At 41.3% G+C, this 15,160-nt stretch overlaps 1 protein-coding gene across 1 annotated transcript in view; it reads right to left on the bottom strand.

Moving 5' to 3' along the window:
- Positions 1-288: 288 nt before the first annotated feature.
- Positions 289-15,160, bottom strand: part of MAOB (monoamine oxidase B) — a 51,248-nt gene continuing 36,376 nt past the window's right edge. Inside the window, exons 8-16 of the mRNA XM_041487936.1 lie at positions 14,503-14,662; positions 13,650-13,746; positions 12,848-12,901; positions 8,825-8,882; positions 7,807-7,904; positions 6,598-6,709; positions 5,002-5,064; positions 4,439-4,600; positions 289-1,818 (exon numbers count right to left, since the gene is read on the bottom strand). Coding sequence (XP_041343870.1) covers positions 4,445-4,600; positions 5,002-5,064; positions 6,598-6,709; positions 7,807-7,904; positions 8,825-8,882; positions 12,848-12,901; positions 13,650-13,746; positions 14,503-14,662 — 798 coding nt within the window. The 3' untranslated portion in view covers positions 289-1,818; positions 4,439-4,444. The remainder of the gene's footprint in view (positions 1,819-4,438; positions 4,601-5,001; positions 5,065-6,597; positions 6,710-7,806; positions 7,905-8,824; positions 8,883-12,847; positions 12,902-13,649; positions 13,747-14,502; positions 14,663-15,160) is intronic.

Genomic DNA, 15,160 nt, shown 5'->3' with positions numbered 1-15,160 from the left:
TTGGTCATCTATACTACTACCAAATGTGGTTTGATTTTTTATTTTAATTGTGTATTTAAGGGGTGGAATGGAGTTTTTTTGCACTGTTTTGGGGGGGTTGCTTGGGTGAGTTTGTGCTTTTTTTTTCTTTTATACTCTCCTTTTCTTTACAGAGCTTTATTTAATAAGAAAAGCTGAAGTTACCTCACAGGTTTCAGCGTGAAATGCAAAATGCTGTGTCAGTAAGTAATACCACTACAAGCAAGTCAAAAGGGGCCTCCACAAAAGAAAAGCCTCAAACAACACATGTGACATGACAATATTTATTGATTCTAATTAAGGTTAAAAAAATTTCACAGCTGTCAGATAAAAATATCTGCAGAGACTATTTAAAAGAGAGCTGAAGAAGGAAACCAAGGGAGACAGTCACCACAGAGGCACTTTAGAAAATGCTACAGTTATAAAAGGCACAAATTCATCACACACACAGCATATATATTCCTGCAAAGTGAAGTCACTCTTTTTAAATTTGTTTTCCAAAACACAGAGGCAGGCACCACTGAGCACTGAGCTGCACGGGAGCACAGCAGACACGCTACAAGCGGCAGTCTAAGACAACGCCTAAACGAATTCACTGCAGAGACACTTGGAAAGCCAGGCTGCTTTGGCTGTCTCATTTTTACACTCTGTTCTTCAACAGAAGGAAGATCAGGGCGATCTTAAGGTGGTGGAGACAGGAGAGGGAATGTTAGTTCATTTGAACATAGGTCAGGGTTATTTGTGCATGTTTGTCACCTGTGATTTGAGGGGGTTTGCTTCTTGCCCAAGAGCAGTGGCAGGTCTGTTATTTAGTCTTGACTCCCTAGTACTTCTGGAGGTCATACAATTCCTTTTTCCTCAAAAATATTATTTTTTCATGTCTCAAAAAAGGGGAAAAAAATCTTAAAACTTCTGCACATCTGTGAAGCCTACTTCAGTGAAACAACAGTCTCACTGTGGACACAGAAAGATTTCTTTAAGCCCTATAGTTTCTTGTCCAGGCCACGGGTTCCAGTGATGGACAATGCTCAAAGAGGAACTTAATTACTTGATTAATGTCTTTGTATTGAGAGCAGATGTGCTATTTGGAATCAAGATCTGCACTGGGGAAAAAATGCACAAATTAAAGGGAAGACAAGGGGGCTGCCTCAGATTGCTCACATCCTTGTTTTTGTTGAGTTGTTTATGCAATTAGATTTCAATTACTTTGGTTAACACAGATTTTTATGCCATGACCCATCATTCCTTGCAATGCACAGTGGCTATCAGAACAGTGTACAAGAAAGTAAATTTCTTTTTTTTCTTTGTAAACTCTTATGAGCATTACAAAATATGCATGGTAACACAGTTCAGTTTGTAAGAGACAAATACAATTATTTCCATGGTTGTTCCTATAGTACATTTTACAAAGCTGGTAAACTCTTGGAACTTTCATGATAGCAGTTGTCTCATCAAATGTGTTAATAAATTAAGAATACAGCACGACTGGTTATCCATTAAAACAGACTTCATTCCTCTCTTCAAAGGGTTGGCATGAATTTTAATTTCAAAAATGTAAGCCAGTGCTAACAGTTCCCTCTACCCATAGGAAAGCAGCTTGATTCTCTACCTCCATTTGTCAATTCCCTCATCACGCTGGCATCCATGTACACAAGGTGCCACGTATTCCTTTTGCGTGGAAATGTTGAGAAAACAGTGCCAAATCCTTTTTAAATCCCATAGTGGTGGTAAGGTCCACAGCACAATCATAGCAAGACATGGCTGTAAAGACAGAGAGGGCTTTCCAAAAGCTTTGGCAGTCTGAAAGGAAGAAGACAGAGATTTTAGAGTGTTAATACAGACATCACAATTCAGACCCTCCCAGCTCCAACCAGATTTGATTAGAAATTTCAGGGAATCTAAATTTATTTTTAATAAATTATTTTAAATAAATCCCTGTCTCACCTACTTTAGTTGTGGCAGAATAAGATGAGAAATGCTTTGTGGGATTGCCTTATTTTTTTTTCCATTTTTCTTTCACTTTGAAATTAAGTATAAGAAAGTAAAAATAATATTTTTCTTTAATTGGCCAATCTCATGAAAAGCTTAAGTTATGATTCAGTTCAGTTTTAACTACCTAATTTCTGGTTTTGATTGGAATTTCTCCCCCTGTGGCACACAACATGATCTTGTTAAACTGGGAAAAACTTCTGCGAGGTTCAGGAGCAAAGAAGAGAGAAATACATTTTGGATGTGAATAAAACCGATTTATCCTCATTAGTTTCATGAATTTGCTCCCCTTTAGAGAATGTGGTGCATTTCTAGGGCAGAAGCAGGACCTGAATTCCAAACAGTTTTGGCAGAAAAAATCATCTGCAAATGCAGCAGCTCTTTATATGTAATGTATGTATTCACTGTCTAGCACTTACAAATATTGGGGCCAGGACTTCAAAAATGTCTTCCCAAATTTAGGTTCCTGTGTTTATTTCTGGCCTGAGAATTGTGTGAGTTGCCAAAGCTCTGAATTTTCCATTCAGCTTTCAGTTCCTAATTCATGTAGTAAATAAATCACAGGGAGAGAAAGCCACATAGAAGCTCTCTGCAGTAGGCAAATGTCCCAGCAAATTAGAGCTCCATGTGATACAACCAGAGAGGCCATATGCACACTGCTGCACTCCTCCTCTGCCTTAAAGATCTTTATGCCTGAAAAGTTCCCCCATGCATTTTAAAAGGCTGTTATGAGGCTATTCATTTGTGATAAAATCCAAGCTGCTGCTACAAGATGATGCTTAACCAGCACATCAAGTTAAAAAGAACAAAACCTAAGGGCCAGAAAGCGAGGTGCTGCTCACAAATATTACAGCTTTCCAAGCAGTTCAGTGCATTTCCATGGGACTATTTGGAGAACAAAGTACTGCTCTACACAAGTAAGATCAGATGCTAGCCCAAAAACTCTGCCTGGGACTGGTGATACAGCTCCTCCACCGTCTGTTCACACCAGTTGCTGAAGTTATTATTATACTTCCCTCCACGGCTCTTTACTGCAATCCAATATTTTTTTTTACGTATAAATTGCTACTCCTTGAAGAGAGAAGTGCAGCAAAGAGGCTCTGAAAAATTCCAGACATCTCCAACTTCATGTGCACCAGATCTTGTTCTCAGCCATACCTGTGTCTCCCTGTTTCATCTTGTGCACAGGTAACAACAGAAATATCTAGAACAAGATACCAACACACTGACAAGTAGGCACTGAGGTTTTGGTGGGTGGATTTTTTTATTTTTTTTTTTTTTTTAACAGCACCAAGCTGTGGAGAGCAGAAGCACTTGCATGTGACTCTCCAATCCACAGTTCTCTTTGATCTCACTAGCATTTAGATCCCTTATTAGTTATCAAAAGTGCATAGTCAGTGCAACACAGCACAGCAGGCAGAAATGGAAGTGCTAATCCCATCAATATGGTTGTTAGGAAAGATCAAAACTCTGAATCAGCAAATCCGTGTTCAGCATGAAGCAGCATGAAGCAAGAGTTTGGGGGCAAATAAGTTGGGTTTTTTTTTGTTTGTTTGTTTTTGTTTTATTTTGTTTTGTTTTGTTTGTTTAATGCCAACACTACATCTTCAAGCCCATTGTGCCCTAGCAGGCAAGAGACAGCCTCAAGGTGCTCACAGGGACAGACTCCACTGGACAGGAGCTCTGCTGTGCCAGGCAGCTGTGGACACACCTGCGGAGCCTGAAATTCAACCACATTGTAAAACACAGCTGAACTATTGTCCTTTAGCTCACTGTAGGACATATATGCCACTGGAAATGCCAGCATCCTATGGTTGCATAGTTCAGATGGATAAATTTAGCTTGGCTTGTCCCTTAGGTGCTCCCTGGGAAAGAAATAAAAACATAAACAGTTTCTTGCCAGTAATTTGCATGAGCTATCTGATTATTCTGTAAGCTGTGGATTTCTTTTCTCAGTCTACCCCACAGGAAGGCAGAAATCCTTTGTTTATAACTAGAGATTTTGTTGTACTGTACAGTACAAATAGGGCCTGTGGAGACTTGGGTTTCAGGGTCTGGTTTGACATAAGAGTAAAACCAACCAGAAATCACCAGAATAGACTTCAGAGAGGTATTTTGTCACTTCTGTTCTGAGATTTGGTTCAAAACCTCAAGGTGATAACACTTGGTACTCCAGAAATTAAACAACCAAGAAGTTATTGCTAGAAGTAGTCCTGGACTCTGGGAGTTCTTTTTCAATATGGATGCCTTTACTACATCCCTTCCCTCTTGCCTATTTTCTCTATTGTTTTCACCTCTTCCTCAGATTTTGGAGACAGAAAAGTACATAACAAAAAAAGGAAAAAAAAAAAAAAAAAAAGAGAGAAAAGAAAGAGAAAATCCCTTGGAAAAAAAGAGAAAATCCCTCAATTGTGAGGCATTGAGTTGGCACCTTTTTTCAGTTTCGAACCAGAACTCCCTTTTTGTAGGCAAATAACCCAGCTGCAGCCACAGAGGTGAAGAAAGTGGAAAATCCAATCAGCTTTAGCAGTCCTGGCACAGATGGCAAGTTCCTCTCCCAGAAGGTTGTAGTGATGGGCAAAGCTGGCACATCCTGTGGGGAGAGCATCCATTACCCACATACCATCTCCACTGTGAGGAGGGATACAAATCAAGAGATCTCTGCAGCAGGAACAGAACTGGGTTGAAGCAGTAATATCTTATCAAGAAGGAGTATATCCAGATTTTCTGCTCAGTGAAAGGGAAGAACACACACAGGGAAAGGATTCACAGCCCAGCTAAGAACTGCAGCTCTTTCCATCCCTGCCTTACAGACTTGTCAGATGGGTTTCTATCCTCTTCCTTTTTTAGGGAAGGGAAATTTTGGTGAATTAGGGGAAGTTTATTGTGGCTTCGATTCAGTGAACTTATATAAAAACAGACAAAAAAAAATTTATCTCATCAGCAAAACAGCAGAAGAAAACCCCAATCCATTTTATCTACATAAATACTTACAACCGATTCAGGTTCTGGCTTCCAAATTTCACTGTCTGGGATTTTCTTCATAGCAAACAGTATCTGAAAATAAATAACATTCTCAATAAGTACCATTGGTCCTTCAAGACAAAAAAAAAAAAAAAAAAAAAAAGCTGGCTTCAATTGTTGTTTAAAAATGGCATGATGACTGAGCACATAAATCACAGTGTATTCAAATTCTCAACTTTTTACAACTTATTTCTGGGGAAGGCTGATATTTAATAAGACACTCCTCCTAGTGGAACATAAAAACAGAAAAATCTCTTTATGATTACTTAGTCCATGGCAGATCCTGGAATTTTGCCAGTCCCAGGGAACAGGATAATGTGATTATGACTAAGAGTTAAGCAGACACTCATGGCAAAGTGAGGCATGAAGACACCAGCTACAAGGAACAGCTTGTTTTGCAAATTTTATCATGATGTAGGAAGAGGAACAACATCCTGGGCATGATGACAGACCACTACTTTCAGCCAGAGAAAAGCAAAACTAAAACCCTTGCAATGGGAAAGTTCCCATTCAGAGTATCAAAGATAGCAGAGATCAGTAGGGGAAGATAGCAAGATTAGTTTCTCCTACAGTGAAATAAAATGGAGATGGTGATAATAATGTTTCCTATATTCCAATCATTTGTAGATTTAAGATTTAACATCTTTTAGAAGGGGCTTTTAGTGTAGACAAGACTCGTGGACAATGTGAACTTTTAATGAAGGAGAGTGAGAAGCACTGAATTTTCAACACAGTTTCCTTTCATAAGTAAATAAGGAAAGGAAAATATCAAAATTTTTACCAGTCAAGTGCACTTGTTTAGTCCTCTGCTGAGGAGACTCTGCTGTAATGTCCTTATATTAGAGAGGTCCTGAGACCTCTGGATCTTTTCAGGAGCATCTTAGGTATAACTTTCTCAAACGGGATAATTTATGAATAATTGTTCTCTGTCTCTTGGGGTAGAAGCATGGGCTAGATGAACTCTCCACATTCCTTCTGGGACAATTTGTGTTCCTTGACTAGTTTTTAGCCACGAGGTTCCCTTCACCTCATAAAACAAAGATTAATTTTTTTTTTCTGCTCCATAAACTGTAATGTTGTGGAAAACACTCAGGAAATTGGCATTTTCTCAGAAGAAAAATATCTAAGTCCTTGTTTAGTGACTCTGTGTTAAGGCTGTCTCAGTGGAACATCACTGTGTTGGAAACACTGAGGAAGGGCCTGGCTTGGTGTGCAGAGCTGCAGGACTGAGCTGTTCCCATGCTCTAACAGCCAGCATCTCTCAGTACAATGATTAACAGATTTGGGATAAAAATGTCAGGGGGACAGTTTGGGACTTCTGTAAAAGAAGAAAGAATTTAATCCTAGAAACAAGGGGAGAGTTTGACAAAATAGCCAGAGCCCTTCCTAACATTCCAAATCTAAGTGCAAAACCTGCATCTTTTTTGAAGTCAATCCCCTTTGCAGGGATGTGCACCAAGATTCAGAACACCCGAAGCTGTCAACACTCAGTTCTCATTTCCCCTCCAACCACAAGATCTTTCATTTTCCACAGGACATTTTACAGTGTCCCCTGAGCACCTGTACCTCTCTGGCTGCTCTTTCTCCAGCCTGGACAGCCCCCTCCATGTACCCACTCCACTCAGTGGCTGTCTCTGTGCCAGCAAAATAAATCCTGCCAACGGGCTGCCGAATGATCCTGGAGGGGGACAAGCAAAAAGTCACATCAGCTGTATCAGGAAAGAACTCAAATAGCTGGAATAAAAATGTTTTAAATGACAGCAAGCACTTGAAGATAATAGCACTGGGTGAGTGGAGCTGGAGGAGGAGTCTGGGTTGCATTTAATTTCTTACAGTGAACACACCAGTGTTTACATTTTTAAAATGTTTACATTGTTCATAGGTGAAAATGACAACTACAGGTGAAAAGGACAATTCTGAGGATGAGACTTACACTACTTTGAGATGAGACTTACACTATCTCACAGATGCAGCCCATGGCATAAGTACCAATGCCAGGCCTTAGTGCACAGTGCAGCATTCTGAAATATATCCCCACAATATTTGAAGCAATAAGTAAATAAACAAAAAGCATTGTTTTAACTCTATTTTTGCCAGAATCTGCAATAATTACCATTTTAATTACTTCATATACTAAGGCCTCCATAAGCTCTCTGTTATAACGTCTTTGTTGCTCTAAGTTACTTTTAAATTATAAGAACTTAAACTTCAGAAGTATGGCTCTTCTACCACATTAAAATCACCAGTCTGAAGTAAGTCTTTTTCTTCTTGGTAAATCTTATTTTCATGCAAAAACTTAAGTGGGAAAGGACTGAACACAATGGCACATTGATCACTTATATTAAGTTTTCACTGCCAAAAAGAAAGGAATAGTCTAAAGAAATCACTCATTACCATCAATGTCAGCAAGAGCTAAGTCTCTGTCAGTTTTTTAAATTATCAGCTAAAGGTGTGCTTGAAGTGGTTACAGTGATCTCAAATACCCAAAGCCATTTTTGTCAGCAGACTATGGAAGCTTCCCAGCTGCTTTCCAGAACCTCCTCAGCTGAACTCACCAAACAACAGGAGTGGATAAAAGCCCCTCATGATACTGTACTCATCCACCATAAATCCCACCAGACAAGTGGAAGGTTATTCCATCTGTTTCAAACATCCCCCAGTGATCTCAAAGGTATGAAGCGAACAGTGACAGAGGATTTATGGCCCTTTCTGAGGATATTTATTAACTTGGTCTTATCTTAGCACTCCAAAGCCCACTATAAATAGACACTGTACCTTCCATACTGAGTCATTATGCCTGGTGGGAAGTAGGCTGTGTAGCAGCCCCCAGAATACTGCTCTTCACACCAGTTCTTCTCTTCATAATGCACAGGCTGTAAAACAGAGATTAATTCACTCAGGGAAAGGACAAAGTCTCAGGAAAGTTATTAACAGAACTGAGGAGAGAGCAGAGAAGAACAGTTTATCATTTGTTGCATGTCAACGTCTGACAAGATGAGCACATTTAACAAATCTCTTAATGCAGCATGAACTCAACACAATAAGCCCTGATTTTTTAAAAATAGGAATACACTGTCTAAAAAACTAGTTAATCTGGCCATTGTAGAGCATAATCCTCTTAATCTGTCAATGTTAATTTATGCTTTGTGCACATACTTTGAGCCACGTAAAGCAAAATTAACCTCCAGTGTATGCAGTTGTAATACTTGTAATGTGTACACTGGGTACAAATATACACTGTTAAAAATGCAAAATGTGGCACTTGCATAGTTCTGTGTACAATATCATTGTGTTGAAAATCATGTGCTCTCCAGACTGGTGTCTACAACTTTGAACTCTGTAAAATTGTTCTTAAAAGTATGAGTAGCATTAATCACATAATCTAAGTGTGAGATCACACAAACTCTAACAGTCATTTACCTTTACAGGGAAGAGAAGGCAAGGGAAAGGCAAAAGAAAAACAACCCAACACGTGCAGCAGTGGATCTTAACAGCTAGTAAGAGAGAAGACACAACATGGACAGAGAGGGAAAGCAAGCCTGTCTTGCATGACAGCAGCTGAGCTTTATGGTGGCAAGCACTGAGAATCCCAGCCATGGAGCTGGACAAGAATATATCAACAAAAACACCTTTAAATGTTTCATTAATGTTCACAAAGCTCATTTTTATCCTCACTGCCAAACCCAACCCAAGGTTTGCCATAATCTTCTCTCCACTCCCCTAGTGAGGGCAGCAAGTGCTCCCACAGCTGGTACCTTTCCCAAACGTGCCTTTTCAGAGATTTTGTGCTTACATGTAAAGCTTCCTCTGATCCCAGAACCTTTGCATAGAGCTCACACAGCCTCGTCTTTCTGTGAGAAAAAAGCAACAGAAAGCTTCAGTGTGAGGAAAGAGAAAACAAATCACTTCCAATATACCCTGCTTCTAAGAGGACAAGTATTGTATCTGCTTGAATTTGAGGTTCCAGCTCTTTAGGATCTCTCCCAATTCATCAGCCTCTGGATCACTAGAAATAACCCAAGGTCCTGTGCTGTATAAGTGCTGGTTTCACAGCAGTTTTGCAAGCTGTTCTCTCAAGACAACTCCAGCAGCCCAAACCCTCAAATTACCCAAATGGTCTCTGTGGCTCTCAGGGAATCAGTACTTCATTTCTGTTTATATAAAATTTCCTCCTGTTTTAAGTTTATAAGTCTGTAAATCATCAAATGTACTTCATTCTGTTGCAAACCCCAAGTGCAATTCAGTTTGTTCCTACAAGCTCTTGGGTCTCGCTCTTAGCCATGCTGCATTAATTCCCAAAAGCAAGAAGATCAGAATGAAATAACAATTATGGAAAGCAAACATAGCTCTGGAAAGACATTTAATTCTGGAAGAAAATCCACGGCTCTACAAAAAGCCATGCTGGGCACAGAAACACAGAAGTCCCAGCTCTGAAACTGTGAGGGCTACTCTTTCAGCTATAAAAGCATGTGAGGAAACCACACATAATTGCTGCAAGAGGCAACCCAGCTCTACATGAGCCCAGCTACACCCATGAGCAGCTGAACTCAAAGAATGCCATGGAAAGAGGATGAAGAGAAACAGGATGACTTGAAGGGCCTTGAAGGTGTCCTCACATGCAGGTTGGAGCTTGAGCAAGAAAGTGAAGGTTGCTACAGTTCAGGAAGAGCTGTGGCCCTGGGGTGGTTTTGCTGCTGGCTGGTGTAGAGCCCAGCAGCAGCAAGGGGATGGAAACAGCCCCTTCCTTTTGCCCTGGGGCACAGGACAAGGGTCAGCCTGCTCCAGAAGCAGTGACAGGCCAGGAAGGCTCAGAGAGCTCCAGGACCTGAATATGAACATTCCCCTGCAGTCAGGAGTGACACAAATCCAGCAACAGCCATAAGGAAAAGGGTGATTTCCCAGTTTTTCCATAAGTGGGGTGAGCACTGTGCTCTGCAGACCACCAGCACCTACACAGTGCCTGAAGAGAACAAAGCCATTTGAACAGCAGGGTCCAGCCAAGCCTTTGCTGATGTCTCACAAATGCCATCAATTCCTCCTTTCAGGGCAGGTCAGAAACACCACAGGGCTCCACAGGAAAGTGAGTTATCACCTTGGGACCCATCTTCTCCTCCCAGCACCATGGCAGGGATGAGAAAGACCCCTCTAGACCTGCCTGTGCCCTGTCCTTTTTCCACAATGACTTGCAGACCCTCCAGGGAGCCTGGAAATGGCATACCAGTGACAGGTAGGTATTGTCACTTGTGGCCAGCTGCAGGGCTCCACAGAGGTGCAAGTTCACAGCTGTGTGCTGAGTACATTGCAAACACAGGATTAGTTCATTTAAGACAGCTGTGCAAAGGAAAATATTAAATTTCAGGTCAAGGGCTTCTTCAGGCTCTTAAGAAGTGTAAACATTGAAGGAATTATTCATCAGTAATAGGGTATTATTTGACAAGAAAAGAAAACCCAAATGAGCAAACAAAACCAAACCAACAGTTTCTAAAGGATTGAATTGTATCAACATAAATCAATCACTGAGGACATTACCCCTAATAAGAGCAATCTTTGCATCTTGCTGGTGCAAAATGTGCATTTTTTGTCCTAGAGAAATTTAAAGAAATTCTTATTAATGGACTTTTAGTTAATGCTAGTATGGAACATAATAGCACTACATGGAATATGCAGTTAGTAAAATCCTCATTTCTTGGCTTTGGGCTCAGCTGTGAAATTGCTATAAGCACTAAATAAGAGGAATGTTATGCCTGGAGCTACCAAGGCAGGCTCCTGTTGAGAGTCCCACTGTGCCCAGTGTGGAGGAAGTGCAGGCACTCAGCCCCTTTCCTGGTCTCTGACTCCACAGCAGTGTGGGATGCCACAGCCTTCACTGCACAGCTCTGAAAGGCTGGGCACAATCTCACCACTGGCACCTGATCTGGGAAGGCCAGCTGGGAGGCAGCAGTGAAATTTACTTCTTTCAGTCTGGCTGAAAGTTAGCTTACAGTTAGCTGTAAAAAGATTTCCATCCTCTCCCACAGCTTCCAAGTCATGATTTAGGATAGCTGCCACAGACTCTACATCCTACTCTTCATAGCCAAGGAATACCAAAACCCTCACCCTGTCCCCAGCACCATGAAGGGTGTGAGAGCCCTGAGAGCCCAGGTTGTGTTGGTAGGTGAGCACAGCATCTCAGCAAGGTTCACTCTCTGCAGGGTGTCACAAGAAGCCTGTGCTCAGAACAGATCCCTCCCTGCAACACCACAGCCCTCATCTAAATGATACAAACTGGTTGCACTCTGAGTGTACACCGGGAGAAGGTGTGGGTTCATGTTCTGCCTTCTCCTGGACCCCAAATTCTACTCCTCCCCTCCACTCTTGGGAGGACAGGAGTGGAGCCCAGCAGGTTCCTGCCTTTTTGGGCTGTGGCTAAGACTGCTGGAGCCAGAGGCAGCCCTGCTCCAGGGCACAGCCAGCACATTCCATAACCATTCTTTACCAAGGCCAAGTCCCTCCTAGCCTAAGGTTTACTCCACAACAGAAAAGAGTTCAAAACTCCTGTGTAAAACCTGGCTGCTGGCAGCAGCAGAGTCAGGTAATTGTGCCAGTGCTTTTAATGCCCAGGGAAAAGGATGGTGCCTTGCAAACAGCCAGGACAGACCCTAATTTCATAGAAAGAAAAGCTGTTCTCAAGGACTGCAAACATTCAGTTATATCGAGGATATTTACACACAGTGTAAGACAACATTTGGTGCTCAGGATGGCTCAAAGTTTTGGGCACACTGGGTTTCAGAGCACCTACATGACTTTTATCATATGGCACCTGCTGGGCCTCTATCTCAAAGCCTCAGTGCTCGTCCATTGCTGCCAAAATTAAAAGGGCTCTGTGGTACCAGGCTGTCATTTGAAAAGGCTGGACATAAACAGCTCCATTTAGACCCATTATCCCCAGACTGCCAGACTATCTGAGATGACTGCATCTTCTCTAGTTAGACCAGCTATTACTGTAAAAATGCTTACTTGGGCACACTGCTCCTTTATCATATTTTAAAATCAAATGTATTTTCTCCCTGTCAAAACAAAGCCCTCCTCATAATCCACCGTTTCTACTTGCAGCTTTGATTTGATCAGATACAGTGAATCAGTGTGATGGAAAATAAAAAAAAATCATTACTTTATAAATTCCATTTTAGTAATATACCAAAGAGCACCACTCTGTGCAGAGATTTGTTTCAAGAAGACAGTAAAATGACCTTCATCTGTGCCTGAAGGGCATTTTTTTCCCTACACTCAGGGTCCAGAGATGGAGGCAGCTTTCTGTGATGCTGAAGCTTGCTCGTGGCAGCTACAGGTTCAAGTTGCACTAAGTTACAGACACTAAAAGGACTCTCCAGGGTGAACAGAAAATAAAGATAAAATCAAACACAGAGGCCAAACCTTTCCCTTCTGACAAACTTTCCAAGAGCTCAAGGCACCTGCAGGAAGCCAGGGAGGCAGCAGTAGGAGGAGGAGGCTGGTCCTGGACAGTTTCCAGCAGAATATCTAAACTACTTTCATACTGAGCACCTTGGAGCTGTTCCTTAGAAAGAGTCACATAAACAGAGAAGCCTTGTGGAAAATAAGAACCAGGACCAGAGTGTTTCCAAAGGGCAAGAGCTATGTGGGAATTCTCTGGGTCCTTCATGCAAAACAAAGTAAGGCATCTTCTTCCTTTATGTCAGCTTACTGGCACAAGCTTACAGACAACTTCCTTCAAATCAGGGCATTTTTTTCCTGCTCTGGTCATTTATAACAAAATTTTGACTCCAATTCCACACAGATCTCCAGGGTTTGTACTTACCTTTCTTCTTTCGTGAGACCTGTCAGTCTTCTGCACTTCCGAGCAAGAATGAAGCTGTAAGACCACAAAAAATTTACTCCATTATGCTGCTACATTTCCTGCATTATTTAAAATGCCAGTAACTTATGATGAGATGCTGTGATTCACAGTAATAGCTTTAGGGTCTCTAATAAAAATATCCATTTCACCTTTCTGCACAATGCTCTACCTGCTGCTTGCAGGACTCATTTAGGAAGGAACCACTCTGAAATTCATGTTAGAATATTTGCATGAGCTGTTTCCCAATTACTTTAATTTCATACAGCCTTGGGTGCAGGCATATAGCAATGACACAACACCTGGGATTGAGCTGGAAATCATTTTTTAATAAAACTTTTAAGACTGATCATATTCTCTGGTTGCTAAAATAACCAGAACAAAATAAAATTTAATTCTAGAAAACAAATTTCATTTAAGAACTGAAGTACTTAGAGAAAACTTTACATTTTTGCAATCATCCTCTTTTTTCTTCTCTTTCCTTTCCTCTTCTCCAAGTTTGTACTTTGCTACACACAAAGGCAAACAATTACAGTGATAAAAGTTGAAAGTTAAGTAGAATTTATTTTTTTTAATTAGCAATGAAATCACAGAGGAAAATTCTGAAATAAAACAATCATAAAACATCACCATGCACTAAGAAATTCAACTTTTACTTATTTTTTAAGTATTTTCTTTTAAAAGTATCAGGTTTTCCACTTCAATTGTTGCCTCTAAGACAAAATAAAAAGCATTAACGAGACAAGACACTTTCTTTGTCCCTTACCCTATTATGGCAGGAAAGCTGCCATCAGGCTTAGTGTCATCAAGTGTTAGACCAATTGCAGCTTCCTCATCTTCAATGATCATTGTACCACAATACCCTGGTAAGAACAAGGTGGAAAAGCAGCCATGATCCATGAATCAAAACACAGGAGATTCCAAGAAACTGTAAAATACTCAGTCACCTCCTGCTGATCCATCCCAAGACTAATAGCCAGAACATGACTATGACTACTATGACAGAATCCAGAACCCTCAAGTTCACTTACAAAGGTGGGGGGTGGGTGATATTTGTAGGCAAACAGATGTGGGCTCATTATAGCCAATAATGAGAAGTGGGTGTTACTGCATTGCAGTTTGCCTTGGAGTCAGCAAATTCCTAAAGCAGAGTTATGATGGAAGCATTCAGCATGTCAGAGGAGCCCAGGATGACTAGCCCAGCTGGGGATGTCTCTGGGAAAGCACCTTCAATTAATGCTGACCAGTCCATCCAGCAAGCAGCATTTTTGCAGATCCTTTCAACACAGATCACTTGTACATTTACAACCCTGCACAAGTGAGAGAGGCTCATCCCACACACAGGTGCCACTCAAGGAGAGGACAACAGAACAACCAGAGCAATAAGCAACAGGCAGGAATTCTCCCTTCACGACTTCCTCCTTTTTCATTCCCTCACCCACCCTCTCCTCCCAACTGAACTCTCACGTTTCTCTCACAGGGGAAGGCAAAAAAGGCATAGAAGAATACAATGTCTCCTTCTAAGGATTAGCACGCTCTGAACAAAGAGTCTGTTCTGTTGCCAGGTACCCTCTTCCCTCTCTCTGTCACTACTATTCCTTTCCATTAAAATGCAATACCCTTCTTCCTCCAGAAAGTTTCCTTGTAGTACACGATGCACTTGATGACTGAGCCCATGGGGATTCTGTTGATGAGCTGGTTCCTCATTGGGGGCAAAGGTGGGTTGAAGTGAATCTTCAAACAAAGAGCTGGAGGAATGGCACTGATCACGTATTTTCCCTGGAAAAGAAATTATCCATAAGTCAAATACATTCTCCCCTACTTCAGCCCAAGTATACTGATCTAATGGTCTTGGAGGACATCTGGGCAGGCTGCAGGGTGTATCTTGTGGAGCAATCTTGGCATTTAGCACAAGAACTGCAAAACTAAACCCTCACAAAATGCTGCTCATTAAATAACAAACAAGCATCACACAAACAGCCATCTGCTCAAATGATGGGCAGCTGCCCTTCCCCTGGTGTTCAAAAGAAAGCACTGTGCTCTAAGAGTCCACTGGCCTCCCTTCCATCTGGACTCCTCTGTTACAACTTGGAAGCAAAGCTTATGGTGTTTTTCACTGAAAGTTTGTTGCTACATTACATTTTACACCTTTACAATTACCCTCTAATTCAGAAGGTAACTGAACACAAAGAGATGCCAGGAAAGGAAAAGTCTGAATCCACGCTCTGCTTTTAGGCAGCGCTTTAAAGCTCCCACGCTGCTGTTACTTCGGGACAA

The sequence above is a fragment of the Pyrgilauda ruficollis genome, unplaced genomic scaffold, assembly GCF_017590135.1.
Source record: "Pyrgilauda ruficollis isolate IOZ18807 unplaced genomic scaffold, ASM1759013v1 scaffold85, whole genome shotgun sequence".
NCBI lineage: Eukaryota > Metazoa > Chordata > Aves > Passeriformes > Passeridae > Pyrgilauda > Pyrgilauda ruficollis.
This window is presented reverse-complemented; position numbering and strand designations above follow the sequence as displayed.